The sequence below is a fragment of the Alosa pseudoharengus genome, unplaced genomic scaffold (assembly GCF_046254945.1).
Source record: "Alosa pseudoharengus isolate Yale_2024_CS ecotype anadromous, Long Island Sound unplaced genomic scaffold, YU_APseudo_1.1 YU_APseudo_1.1_scf_20, whole genome shotgun sequence".
NCBI classification, from domain to species: domain Eukaryota; kingdom Metazoa; phylum Chordata; class Actinopteri; order Clupeiformes; family Clupeidae; genus Alosa; species Alosa pseudoharengus.
The window spans coordinates 31,139,989-31,154,590 of NW_027468664.1; the positions used below are offsets into that span (position 1 = coordinate 31,139,989).

Consider the following 14,602-nt stretch of genomic DNA (forward strand, 5'->3'; position numbering starts at 1 on the left):
AGCCCAATGAAAACAAATAAATACTATAATATACAAATGCTAATGGAGAATGTAGAGCAAAGGTGCCTCAGAGCAGTGAAAAGCATCTGCCATACACAGAAGAAATTCACAACGCCTTTGAGATCATGGTTTCATTTTTATTTTTATTCAAACAGTTTACATTGTATTTAATTTACTCAACTTACAAAAAGAAAAAGAAAAGAGAGCATGATTCAACATAAAAAAGAGATCCCACCATGTTCTAAATTAGAAATGGGAATCTCGTCCTTTGATAAGACATTTAAATAGTCTGAGAAAAAAAAAACAATTCTAAAATGCCATGCCTAAATCATGTATCTTCCACTTTCATGTCCAAATACCCTCCCTCCCAAAAAAGGTTTATGTACAACATGGACAATAGACCCAAAAAAGTTTGAAATCACCTATGTGATGTTAGACATTTTTAATGTGTGAGCTAGCCTCACAGTTCTTCACATTAACTACTGAACATGTTACACACTACTGACAGCACACTCTAATGAATTAACACAAGGAAGGCCCGGCTTGCAGCATCTTGTCCTGTTCTGTTCTTCCTGGGCCCACGCAGTTCGATCATCATCAACATCGTTGTCATCTTCATCTTCATCATCTCATGTCAGCAGTCCTCCATCTCTGAGGGATTGTGGACAGTCAGTGCTCCGACTGCCCCTGTGACTCAAGTGCTCCAGAGGGGTTGGGAGAGGGTCATGAGAACTGGATCTGCTGCACACCTTGGATCTGCAGAGGAGATGGGATCAATTAAGACCACGTCGTCAAGGGTCCACGTAAATCACCATATGGTTTATATACGGAGTCACTGGAGGACACCTCACAGTGAAGGTAAACCACAAGAACCTAAATCAATTTGCAACTTCAGAACTGTTAAAACCACCAGTTGCCATACTAATGGCTTAAGAGTTAGAAGCACATTTCAGCATAAGTGAACGACATGCCAATCAAACACTCCACATTTAGGCACAGACATGAGTGTGCCATCACTTGCCACACACATCAGTGCTGAAATTTTTCACTGAGAAGCATTGGATACACAATGGGTTTTACTGAGCGTGCCGACATAATAGAACTGAACGGTAATCTACACAGTGGCGACGCAAAGGTCGACACTGGTGTGCTGGGTTGTATTGGAATCTAGTGTAATGAAACGTTGAAAGTGGAATGCGCCTCACTCATGTCTGTGCCAATGTGCTAAGGCCTTTATGTTACATTAAATTAAGCTGACGCTTTTTAAGCAAAGCAACTCTCAACATGGTAAACAATTAAGGTACAGTACGATAAGTTAAAGTTAGTGCATCTGTGAGTGCTACTGCCACACAGTCACGTGTCAGTTCATGTTAGGATTTTCCCAAATAGTGTCCAATCTCACCTGCTGATAGGAGGTGGTGTAGACCATGACGTTCTGCTGCTGGCCATCTGCTGTAATAATTCCTGCTGGCAATTGATTGGCTGAAATATGGAAAGCAATCTTAAGTTTTACTTTCTTTTCTTTATGCATTTTAAATCGAAAGCACAGCATGAAACAGGAATGGCCACTGTTTTTTTCCCCTCCTGTGGCTTTCAACTCACCAAAGCTTTCCTCTGTAAGATCATCACCCAGGCCTTCGGGGACAGACACTCCTGCGATGCCCTTTTCTCCCTTCATGGCCTAAGGAACAAAGAGGAACTGGGATGAGCTCTTTGTGTTGTGACAGCTGCTGCACAGATACATTAAGGATGTCACTCCAACCACACCACAGCAACTTACATATTCATGTCATGTTCAGAACTGACAAGTCTTTAAATGACTGGCCTGAAACCATAACCTTTCACCACACTGGTTTGTTATGGACAGGAGGCACCCATTTCCTGGGCTGTGCTTGTCTTTGTACTTCCAAATACATTTCTCATGAATACACACATCTCTTATGCATGCCTATTCTACATTTAATCATGTAGAACGTTTGTGTATGTGGCTTGATGGTCTTTTAAGCCCCCAACATAATCTTCCAGGCAGCGCTGCCACTGTCGACTTAAAGGCACTAATCCTAACCCCAACCCTAACCTTAACCTTAACCAGAGACTTTCTAATGTGGAGACACAGCACTCAAAAAATCCTCCATAGAAATGCATGGGGCTACTTTGTAACGCCAATATGGCCGTTGTCTACACATCACACCCCTTCCTCGGCAAAACGTCGACATGTGAATACATTGAGCCAATCATGTGGTGTGTTGTGAAGACATCGTGCCAATCATGTGTTGTGAACTCGCAGCTGGAGCAAGATTGGTGTCCTGAAGCCTTGCTCACGCGCATTTCTGCCGAGGAGGATGCCCGATGAGTGCCCAAAAAGCGTTGCAATATGGCCGCTGAGTGGAGGGACTAGCCTAAAAGGACTTTGCCTTAACCCATGCCTAACTCTAGCGCCTTCCAGGCAGCGTAGCCTTGAAGACAACGTTGGGGGCTTAAAACACCAAGAAAGGTGTGTGTGTGTGTGTGTGTGTGTGTGTCTGTGTGCATAAGCATGTACAATAGTGAGCAGTCATCTGATTCTCATACCTCTCGGAACTTCTGCAGGTAGAGTTTGAGGGGCTCCACATACATGTCAAAGCCCAGAGTGGACATGGCGAACAGGATGTCCTCGCCGTTGATGGTCTTGCGCTTCTCTTGGTGGCAGCGCTCGCTGGCCTCGGATGTGATGAAGCTGATGAACTCACTCACACACTCCTGGACACACTCCTTGGCATCTTTTGCGATCTGTTTTCCAAGTGACAAAGATTATGGGGTGAGTGACTGATTTATGGGAACAGACAGACAACTTAATACAACATCCATGGCATCCTAAGACAATCTTGCAAAGGCAGCCACTGCTCAACCACTCATTCACTCAATTATAGTCCACACAAAGCAAGTCAACAGGAGACTTACTTTTCCAGTCTGTGGAACTGCATTTTTCATGATGCGTGCCACGTTCGCGATAGGGAGGTAGATGTCTTGTTCACGTAGGTGATCTTTACTGCCATTTCCATCCTCGTGATCATTCAGTCCATCGTCACCATCATCTTGAAATGGAAATTAGTCCACAAATATTTGAGATTGGCTGATAACTAAGTGCTGTATATAAATAGTAAACATGATGGAGGTAAATAGTAATATATAGACATTGTGTGCATAAATTCACAGTGATGCGTGTAAGGTTTCCAATCATTTCGGTGGAACTTCATTACATTACACTACTATCATACAATGATGATGAGGCATCTCATTAGATTTGATAATGCAGAGTTGGTAGGCGCTTACAAGACACTGTGCCCGAGGGAGGCTATCCTGGAGCAATGTAACGTTACAATAAATTAATTTGCTAGTATGTAGAGTGAAATGAAAAGTGAAAAGCTAAGCTAAGAGTGATAGGTTGAGCCTTACCATCCTGGGACTGAAGCACGTAGCCACCAGCCATGTACTCTCCCGATATACCCAACTGAGAGGTATCGGTGGTTGAACTATCTCCGTCCATCTAAAGAAAAACGGAGAAAATTCTAGCTTTAAGTTATATAGTCATGTGGTGGTGTTTGACGTGATGTGGTCCGTTAACAAACCACCTTATTTTACTTTCCAATTAATATCACAATGCCTGGTACAAATATAGTCGGCTTCCTGGTGTTTTGGCGGATTTCTCAAAACATAACGTTAGCAGCTGGCTATCCTAGGCTACCTTCCCGCTGTGGTTAGGATTAGAACGCTTGTTAGCATTAGCTAGAAACGGAAGGCTAGCTTGTTGTATAAACACTGGGGTAATGCAGTTTTATAATGGGAAGCTAAATAATGCCCCATTCATATTCATTCTTTGTTTCATCAAACAACTCTAAGTTCTGTGACTTTGTCGATATCTATGAACATATCACATGATATCCAGAGGTCTTCGCTATTTGTAGTCAGACAAAGGTATAACGTACCTAGCAAGCTAATAAATTGGCTAGTACCTAGCTAACTGCTGTTAGCGGGTCCAGCTGACGCACAAGTCTCAACAAAGGGCAGTGGTCTTTAGAGAAAGAGCTAACGATAACTAGCAATATACCCTAAATATTTATCCAAGAACAGTTAAGTCCCTGTGTCAGAGTCAAGGTGATATAGTATACTATATGCAACTTGGTAGTTGCCGTTTAACCACTGAAACATCACCCTGTGAGTTTTCCACGCTTGTTTTTACAAAGAAATCACTAGCTAGAGAGTAGAGACAGAAAGCACAAAGCGGCCTGGTGATGGTAGTGAAATGCCAGCACCGCGGACACGACTTTTTAGATGTGCCACAGACATGATTTTCAAAGCTTCCTGCACTCAAACCCTCATTCTAACCGACAACAAATAAAAATCAGTCAGAGACGGACATTTCCATTCGAGCTAACGAGAAATTGGTTAGCAATCATTGGCCGGAGCCAGATACAAACCTGCAATGAAGCCCTGGTTGGTTACCTTCTCAAAACGGCCGTTTGGTTGGACAGAAAATGGCTGCGAAAGAACCAGTCCCAGCGCGGAGCTCGGCGACCTAACAGCAGTGCCCTCCTACACTCGCTAGGGGGCAGATATAGTTCCCATCCCCCCGGACTTGTCATATGATAAGTAGGCAGTTCCTCTTAAGTGATTAGACTGGATCTCCGTTGTGATACCCACCACCAGTGGTTTAACTAAACACTGAACGAATGTTCTTGTCAGTGAAAAAAACAGAGTTAGTAGTAGTAACCAGACATTAGGGGTAACTTATTTAGTAACCCTGTAACGTCACCCTGAAGCCTCGTTCTGACGTTCTGACACGTGCCAGGTTGTCGTCTTGCACTACCACAGTGCAAAACGTGTCAATACGTTTGTCTAGAACTTTTAACACATTTCCACTAGAGATTATTTTCATATCAGTTGGTCAACAAGTTGGCATTGGCATCATTGGCCATCGACTCGACTGTGTGGCTGCGTTGCGATAATGTCAGTAAATTTAGCAGGAAACCCAAGGTCCTCCAACACAAGTTAAAAGTCAAAGTAGCCCACTGTTACATAAAAGTGATGCATGCATCCGTCTGTGGTAGAAATGTCTGAAGCAGTTTTTCCGTGTAGTCCGGCAGATGTCGTTGTCGGTTTGGCCAACTTAACTCAAAGAATTTGAGTAGGTTACCTAAAGTTCAGATGGTCATTTTGTAAACCCAGAATTGTTCTCCCGTGCGCTTAGACCGAACCAGTCGCAGGGACATGACTTTCATAGTTCAGATAACCGGGGTAGATCCAGATGGTGCATTTCAGTGATTGGTTAAATGTTTATGGGAAGGGGTGCTGTAGTGTGGACTAGGCTACTGAAGTTTTCCAGTGTATCCGATTGCAAAATATGTTAGCCTACTGGTTTAAACTGGATAGGAATCGAGGGGAGTGTCAAAGTCTAGCTTTGGCTTGAAACAAATAAAAACTAATGCTCTGCTGATCTGAGTATCTTTAGCGTATGTAGGCCTACGAAGACTTAGGTCAGAATTTGGTGAGAGTCCTTTCTTTCTCATATATAGGCCTAGTTTATAATGGGTCTTTAGGTTTAGTCATTGAATGGTTATGAATATGGAATTTCTTCACTTTATGCAAGTTTTGCCAATGTAATGTTTCTAGATTGTATTTTTGTCACTTGTAAAAGATGCTTCTGGAACCAACCTGTCAGCGAATGCAATCCTGCAGAAGTGGCTATAACATGCCAAAAAAACTGTTATAGGCTAGGGCTAGGCTATTTGATGTGGAGAAAGCTTACAGTCATTGGAATAGTTTTTTTATACAGTTTATGATAAATAGTAGCCTAACTGGATGCATTTGGTGAAAGGGCCTGGTGCTCAAGCTACGTGTGTCTGTGTTGGAGTTTTCTCATAGTTTAATACTTAGCCTAACATAGACTCTTGAATGTCCCCTTGGGGATCAATAAAGTATCTATCTATCTATCTATCTATCTATCTACACTTTAATATGCCATTGTAAGATTTGCCTACACTACTTCACCTCAGTGGATTAGCCAACAACCAAGGCTGATATGATGACATACTATAAAATGTCTGCACCGGTTGATTAATATATCTGCCTATTCCTTCACTTTCAGAGCAAGCAAAAAGAGCCACAACAATGCCAAACGGTCACAAAGGTCCGACTCAGTCAGACCATCTTGCTGGGGAGTATGATTACAATCTGCTCGTTGTTGGAGGAGGGTCAGCAGGCCTTGGTGTGGCCAAGGTGCCGCTTGCTTAACATCACAATACGCATCTGACACTGCCAGTTGCTCAATTGTTTTTCTAATGTGTTTCAAAATAGCTGACACATTGATATACTATCACACTTTTACATTGTAGTAGGAGCTGCTAATAGGCCTATTACTCTGGTTCATGAACTGAGACATAGGCTACTGCTCTGTGTGTGTGTGTGTGTGTGTGTGTGTGTGTGTGTGTGTGTCTGTGTCTGTGAGTGTGTATGTGAGTGTGTCAGAGAAGGACTTTTAGATAGTACTTGTTGTATTGTTTGTAGCATTAGGCATTATATCTGACATACACAATAACAAATTGATTAGGTCGATCAATTTTTTTCTCTCTACTATTGATAAAGTGTAGACAAAGAATGGAACATAATCAGTAGCCTATGACTGCCCCTTGTGGTTAGATGTGGTTTTGCCATCATTATTGCTGGTGTGACCATGGCAGCTTGGTATATTAAAAGGATACATCTGTAATGCTTATCCAATACACTTTTTGTGAAATGAAGTGAATAGCACAGTGTGATGTCATTGGATATTGAACTCAAATATCAAATATCTGGCCTGTCGCCAGAATTGCAGACTGTACCAGTAACTGAAACTAGATATATTGTTTTGATTTCATTTCATTTGTATCCAAAATGTCTGTCTCTTGCCAGCCATCTCACTATCTCTATCTTTCCTCCTCTCCTCAATAGGAGGCAGCTATTCTAGGTCAGAAGGTACTACTACTTGACTTTATGACCCCATCTCCTAAAGGATCCACGTGGAGTGAGTGCTGGAGTTTGCTTTCTCTCTTTTTCAGAAAGACTTGAGAAGTACAGTAGATGGCCTGAGATATTCACTGATGCATAAATATTAATCTTCAGGGCTTAAAGTTCTCAGGCACTGTGTCTGATTTAAGGCGTGGGCCAGGCTGTTTAAGATTTGAAAATTAATAATGCATATACCGGCTTCAAAAATGACTGGTAGGGAGACAGGCAGGGAGATTTTCCTTGCTTTGAGCTCTGAACCTCTAATAATCAGTGTTACTATTTGTTATCAATTTGTCTACCAATATCTCATACCTTATCTTTGCCATACACCAGCAACCTCCTTGATTTCCTCCATTACATCTACCTGTTTCCTTCCTCGGGTGCCCCAGATGTCAGCAGCTGTGGTGTGAGTGTCCTTAAGAAGCTGATGCACCAGGCTGCCTCCATAGGCCAGACCTTGAAGGACTCGGCTGCCTATGGTTGGAGACTCCAGCATCCTGGTAAGTTGGGAATGAGGTTGGGTTTTAGGATGAAACTGTATTGGTAATGTCCACTTAGTGTTCTTCATTGTCTTGGTTACTGTAGGTATACAGTATGATTGTGTTTGTGTATAGCCGTTTATGAACAGTATGTGTTTGTCCAGAAACATTGCTATTGACTGATATTGACACACTTATACATAAAATGTGTATGTCTTATGTGTCTTCTGTGACCATTCTGTGCTTCTCTGTGTGTGTGTGTGTGTGTGTGTGTGTGTTTATGTGTGTGTGTGTGTGTGTGTGTCCTCCGCAGTGTCTCATAGCTGGCCTGAGTTGACGGATGCCCTACAGCAGAGAGTGAAGGCTCTGAGCTTTGAGCTTAGGCATGAGCTGCGGAAGTGTGGCATCACCTACATGCACGCTCACGCAGCACTCCTGGACCCCCACACTGTACAGGTCAGCCTCATCATCACCACTCATATCACCCTCTCCTCTGATTGGTCAGATTGTCTCAGGCGTCCAAATGTCATTGGCTGACGCTGTAATCACCAACAGGCAACTGATGCGAAAGGGGATCAGACAAGTCACACAGCAGAAACCATTGTGGTCGCCACAGGAGACAGGCCACACTACCCAGATCTCCCTGGAGCCAAAGAGCATTGCATCACCTGGTGAGCAACCTCAGAGGCTGTGGCTGAATTGTAATTGTAGTTGTTGTTGTTATTGTTGGTGGTGGTCTAGTGGTTGAGATCTGGACATCCAAATGTAATGCCAGAAAGTTGTTGGTTCGACAATAGGGGCAGCCACCTCTCTGCTCCTGAGCAAGACATTTAATCCTAAATTGCTCAGGGGACCTGTTCCTGTACTTAATTGTCTGTAAGAGCATGAAGTAAATGCCTAAATAAATAACAAAATAAATAATCTTCTGACCCAACATCTTTAAATACTACTACTCTGACATCAATTGTTTGGTTCATCTGTGGGGCATTAAATACTATAGTTGCTTTATAGAAATAACATCAAAATGCCTCCATAGAGGGGGGTGCTGTGACGCAACTGGCTACAGCACTCGTACCACATGGGGACCCAAAGTCCGACCCGGGTCATTGTCCAGATCCTGTCACAATAAAGGCAAAGAGCCCAAAAATATACTTTAAAATATGGCTCCATAGAAAATCCATAGTTCTAACCTCTGTCTCTGATCCTGAAGTGATGACCTCTTCTCCCTGCCGTACTCCCCCGGCCGGACCCTGGTGGTGGGGGGCACGGGAGAGGCCCTGGAGGCTGCTGGCTGGTTGTTTGGTCTGGGTCTGGATGTGAGCGTTATGCCGCAGTCCTCCGTGCCGGACGGCTACGACCAAAAGGTGGTCAGGAAGATAGAGGATCACATGTACGTGCAGGGGGTCAACTTCCTGTATGGCTCCATGCTCACAAAGGTTTAATTTTTTGTTGCATTTTTAAATAAAAATGGGATTTCTGGAAATGTTATGTTATACTGAATGATTATTTTCTCTCTCTCTCTCTCTCTCTCTCTTCCTCTGTGTGTGTGTGTGTCACAGGTAGAACAGATTGAGGCAGGCAGTCCAGGGAAACTGAGGGTCACAGCTCATTCTCCTGAACTGGGTGACATATATGCAGAAGACTTCAGCACTGTAAGTCATACTAAAGAATACTGACGAGAGCATAGCAGTGCATGGCCCTTGTAGCATCTCATCCTAATCTGTGTCCATATGTACTCATACCCTGACAGGTACTCCTAGCTGTAGGCAGGGATGCCTGTACGCATAACATTGGCCTGGAGAGAGCTGGGGTGCAAGTCGACCAGAGGTAGGGGAAACTAGTGTGCTGGTCTTTTTTGGGATTTGTTTAAGGGCCATTTGGTCGTGGAGACAGTGGAAAGTAGATAGGGAATGAGTGTGACTGAGATAGGGAGTGGGATCGAGACATGACCTCGGGCCAGATGTGAACCTGGTTCCTTTTTATTTATTTATTTATTTTTTTGGGGGACTTAACTTTTTGTTTTGTATTGTTTTTTTTTCTACAAGCACTATTCAATAACAATTCATAACAATTCAAAAATCAAAACAAAAGACATATATTTAAAGAAAAAAAAAATAAAGAAAAAATACCTTACATATTTCATTTAGTTTGCCCCCACACGCACATTTTAAATTATATATTAACCCCTACCAAATCGCCCCCCTCCCCAGGAAGAGAGTATATTTTATGAGTATACTTATATTAAAAAAAAAATGTTTTTTTCGCTTCTGTATATAATATTCCTAAGTCCACCCTTCTCTTTCTTTTACTTTAACCCATCTATGAACCTGGTTCCTTGTGGGCACTGGAGAAGTTCTCAAAGTTACAGTCAGTTTCTTTTCCTGTTTCGCCTTGTTTGAATTCTCCCAGCGTGGATGCTCAGTCAGTGATCTGAGATGGGGTCCCTGCTAATAGACAGTAGATCTACACTGAAGACATTAATGCCATTAAACATTACTTCTCTTTTTACTATGTGTATGTGTGTGTGTGTGTGTGTGACTGTTACAAACTGACTGTCAGTGGACTAAGACTGTCAGGGCTACCAAAAGGAAAGTCTAAACAGCTGGCAAAATTCTGCTCCATATCAGCTGTGATAGCCAGTCTTGCTGTGTGGCATAGGCGATGCACCTTTGAATGTCAAAGCTGTCATCTCTGAGAATATTTGAATCTTTTCTGTAAGAAATTTGATTGGCAGATTCAAATAAAGAAATCAAGTGTGTGTGTGTGTGTGTGTCCTGCAGAACAGGAAAGATAGTTGTGAGTGATGAAGACCGGACCAGCGTGTCGCACATCTATGCCATCGGAGCTGTACAGGATGGAAGGCTGGCTCACTCAGGCCTCTCCATGCAAGCTGGACGCCTACTGGCTCAGAGGCTGTACGGAGGCAAAAACACTAAGGTGTGTGTGTGTGTGTGTGTATGGTGTACTTATGTGAGTGAGCTGTTTATGCTAAGAATTGAAGTTATGACTCATTTGTGTATTTAACATTGTCTGGAAATCATGGTGTAAATGTCGGGTTGTTGTTGTTGTTGTTGTGTATTTGTAGTCTGCCCTTCTAATCCTTTCAATGAATCTCCTTTTAAAGAGAATCCCTTTTCAGAGAAAACTTTTCAGCCTAATAAATATTAGATTGCCCAATATGTAATTGCATGCATGGTGGCATGTATGATGTGCTGGTGATTTCAAACTTTTGAATATTAGTGATAATATTGAGATGGGTCGTTTAAAGTCTGGCTATGAACTGGTATGAATTCAACACCACATTTTAGACTCTGTGAATGGGAATCAAACAACTAGTGAATCAACATCTATGCTTTTAAACCATATGTGTGTGTGTGTGTGTGTGCCAGTGCCTACTCAAGGACTGTGCCTTTAAACCATACCTTGGGACTGGCCTGTTTCTACACCTTTTCCTTCAACAAGTTAAAGTGTAATTTCTTAAAATCAGCTAACCAATATGTGGATATGATGTACAGTATTTAATGTGTTGAAGACCTTTCTGCTTCTCCTAGAGTGACTACTCAAGCGTTCCCTCGCTGCTGTTCACACCCATGGAGTATGCAGCCTGCGGCCTTACTGAGGAGACCGCCTGCCAGAGGTTTGGAGAGACAAGCATAGAGGTAAACTCTCACACACACACACACACTCTTTATTTGCTAAGCCCTCCCAAGTATAAGTCATGTACTGTAAGTTACCGTAGATGTAGTAACGTGAAGTGCTACAAACTGCCAGCACAAAAATGGTCAGATCCTCCAGTGTCTGTGAGTTTTCATTTAATTTTTTCATCGCAACAGCTTCTCAGTGACTGAAATACTAGTAGAGTAAGAACAGTGAATAGTGATTTATTATGACCGCCGCGCAGCGAAGCGGCGGTCATATAGGTTTAGTCCGATTTGTTTTTTTTTTTTTTGTTTTTTTTTTTCTTTTTCTTTTTTGCATGTCCAAATTTCCGTCAATGATTCCCGGGACGCTGAAAGACCGGGGTAGACGAAACTTGGTGGGCATGTAACCCCATATGGATAGCATGGAACCATTGTTTTTCGTTTTGATCTGTAGTCCCCCCGCTGGACTGCACCCCCCGAAAGGAGGGTAGGGCAGACACAGTTTTCTGTGAATATCTCGAGAACCGTAAGGTTTAGGAGGACCATTTTTTTTTGTATGTTGATCTCAAGGGGCCATGTCAACCCATTCCATAACCACTCATTTTATGTATAGCGCCACCTAGTTAAACACAAAAAAGTAAAAATGAGGTGTTGTAATCGCAGGTATCTGTGACCTAACATAGTCAAAACTGCACAAAATTGGAAGTGTAGGATCATTATGACACCCTCGGAATGCACGCCAAGTTTCGTGGAATTCCGTTCATGGGGGGCCACACAATAAATTAATTTATGTTACTATACACCAACTGGCCTGTAGGTGGCCGGAGACAGTTTTCTGTGAATATCTCGAGAACTGTAGGGCCTAGGAGGTCCACCTTTTTTTTGTATGTTGATCTCAAGGGGCCATGTCAACCCATCCCATTACCACTTATTTCATGTATAGCGCCACCTAGTTAAAAATTAAAAAGCAAAAAATTAGGTGTTTTCATCACAATATCTCTGGCTGACATGGTCAAAACTGCACGAAATTGAAAGTGTAGGATCATTATGACACCCTCCGAATGCATGCCAAGTTTTGTGAACTTTCGTTCATGGGGGGCCTTACAATAAAATAATTTATGTGTACATTTAGTGACCGTACACCAACAAGGATTCCCGGGACACTGAAAGACCGGGGTACACGAAACTTGGTGGGCATGTAACTCCACATGGATAGCATGGAACCATCGTTTTTCGTTTTGATCTGTAGCCCCCCCGCTGTACTGGACCCCCCGAAAGGAGGGTAGGGCAGACACAGTTTTCTGTGAATATCTTGAGAACCGTAGGGCCTAGGATGACCAATTTTTTCCGTATGTTTGCCTCCAAGGGTCATGTTAACCCATTTCATGTGCACACATGTGCATAAACAGATACACACGCACACACATGCATTCACAGTAATCATACGTATGACACATACTCACACAGTAGACATATGTATGCATGCATGCACATGCACAAACACACATACGCAGGCAAACACACAAGCACGCACACACACACACACACCCACACACATAAACGTGTACACGCACACATGAACACAATTCAAGAGTTTCTCAGAATTATGAACAGGCAAGATGGGGGTGGGGTTGTATAAAATTAATTTTACATGTGGAATCTATGAACTAATTATGTTTTGGTACTTGTTGTCTAGCAGATACCAGTGAGAATTGAGTGTGGCTAATGCAATTTAGTGAGACAGTTAGAATCATATAGGCCTTTCAGCGTGATTTATTTTTGTGGAAAAAATGTGCTGGACTAGGCGGCGGTCATATTTTGTACCGCTCTGCGGTACATCTAGTTTAGTTTGTAGTTTTTAATAATTTAGTAATTTATATAGTTTATTTGTTTGTTTGTTGTTTGTTCGTATCCAACAGGTCTTCCACAGCAACTACTGGCCACAGGAGTGGACTCTGCCCAGGAGGAACAAGAATTCCTGCTATGCCAAAGTCATCTGTCACATCACAGACAATGTAGGTCTCCGAGTCTGTGTTGCCCAAGTAACAAACAGTTTGCCTTATTCTCAGCATACAAAACATTCTACAGTGCTGCTCACCATCGATGTTACCGATCGTGTCAAACGAAGCTGAAACTCTACTCAAAACTCTATGCTTCCCCTGCTCACACATTTAGCTAGAGTAAACATATCAAGTCCTTGCACTCTCAGTGCCACAAGGGCATGCTTCTGATTCCTCTCTGTGTGTCTCTCTCTCCTCTCTCTCTATAGCATCGTGTGCTCGGGGTTCACATCCTGGGCCCCAGCGCAGGTGAGATCATTCAGGGTTTTGCCACCGCCCTCAGGTGTGCCCTGACCAAAGAGCAGCTGGACGCCACAGTCGGCCTCTACCCTGTGTGTGCAGAGGTACGGGGCATACACACACTCACAAAATTCAGTCCAGTTTATTAGCATTAGGTAGTGCTGCAAAAAAGTAAATGGCCTACTAACCCAAACGTAACTTGTACCATGCCTTAATCTTCAGTTCAGTGCAGAAACGGATCTAAAATGAGTAACTAAGCTCTACATGTAGGCTACCGTAAATATGTGTACATAGGCTACACAATATAGTCCAATATAACCTTTATTGAGGTAAAGTGAAGAGGACTCTTAGCCTAATATATTTCTCTCTCCCAAGGTGCTGACCAATTTGACACTAACCCAGCGAGAGACTGAGGCCATGCTTGTCCAGGGAAATTGCTGAGGTTAATTCCCTGCTGTCATTCATAGTTTCCCATGGTAACATCAAACTGCTCTCTTACCTGTCTGGTGTTCTGACATTTGTTGCCATGGGACTAATGTGGACAGCAGGGAGATCCCTGTATGTGGTCCTGGGTGTGGAGTGATGGACAGTGAGGCAGTTTGTAAAACTGACCAATGACGTCCCAGCCTGTAGCCTGGGAACAGGTGGGCGGAGACTGATGAACTACTGCCATCCAACTAGCATTTTATTTCCTCAAGTTTAGTCATTTTGCTTTACTATCATCAAGAATTGTCCCTGATGTTGCAGTTTGTGAAACAAGTCAGAAGCTAGGCTATTTCATGAATTCCATATTTGCAGAGGAAAAAAATATCACCTTTTATTTTTGTTAGTTAATTGGTTTTCTGTTGTGATCTTTAGATATATCTATCTGCAATCATATTTTAATCTTGAGACAATAAATGTTTGTATCAAGCATTTTCTTGTGGTTGTCTTTTTCATCTGACTGACTGTGTGGTATGTTACAATGAAGATGTAAACGTATTGCCCAATCACTGTACAGCAAATGTGATTTCATATCAGGACATCTCATAGCGATGCAGATTTTCCAAGACAAATGTCTCTGGCGTCCTGACCATTTCTTTGCCATTATGTTACCCAAAGTGCATTTATACACATCATGCACAATGAGCAGTGCACTTAGATCATATATTATATGTAG

General features: G+C 42.6%; 2 protein-coding genes across 5 annotated transcripts; one reads left to right on the top strand and one right to left on the bottom strand.

Moving 5' to 3' along the window:
* Positions 1-123: 123 nt before the first annotated feature.
* Positions 124-4,614, bottom strand: nfyba (nuclear transcription factor Y, beta a). Of its 4 annotated transcripts, none has more exons than XM_076297092.1 (7): positions 4,458-4,614; positions 3,436-3,526; positions 2,941-3,074; positions 2,572-2,769; positions 1,603-1,672; positions 1,403-1,482; positions 124-756 (listed from the first exon to the last, which is right to left on the bottom strand). In XM_076297092.1, exons 2-7 carry the CDS (start codon positions 3,524-3,526, stop codon positions 724-726), a joined length of 606 nt encoding a protein of 201 aa, XP_076153207.1. In that variant the 5' UTR covers positions 4,458-4,614; the 3' UTR covers positions 124-723. The 4 variants fall into 4 exon arrangements, with proteins under 4 accessions (XP_076153207.1, XP_076153204.1, XP_076153205.1 ...); XM_076297089.1 differs by having other exon boundaries at positions 1,603-1,681; XM_076297090.1 differs by having other exon boundaries at positions 1,603-1,681; positions 4,483-4,568.
* Positions 4,615-5,382: 768 nt separating this feature from the next.
* On the top strand, positions 5,383-14,352 carry LOC143136749 (thioredoxin reductase 1, cytoplasmic-like). The gene is made up of 14 exons (XM_076297446.1): positions 5,383-5,524; positions 6,125-6,255; positions 6,967-7,039; positions 7,413-7,523; positions 7,816-7,958; positions 8,058-8,173; positions 8,713-8,938; positions 9,062-9,154; positions 9,253-9,329; positions 10,283-10,439; positions 11,054-11,161; positions 13,063-13,158; positions 13,413-13,547; positions 13,819-14,352. The coding sequence occupies exons 2-14, from the start codon at positions 6,148-6,150 to the stop codon at positions 13,882-13,884; spliced, it is 1,509 nt and encodes a 502-aa protein (XP_076153561.1). The 5' UTR covers positions 5,383-5,524; positions 6,125-6,147; the 3' UTR covers positions 13,885-14,352.
* The last annotated feature ends 250 nt before the right edge of the window (positions 14,353-14,602 follow it).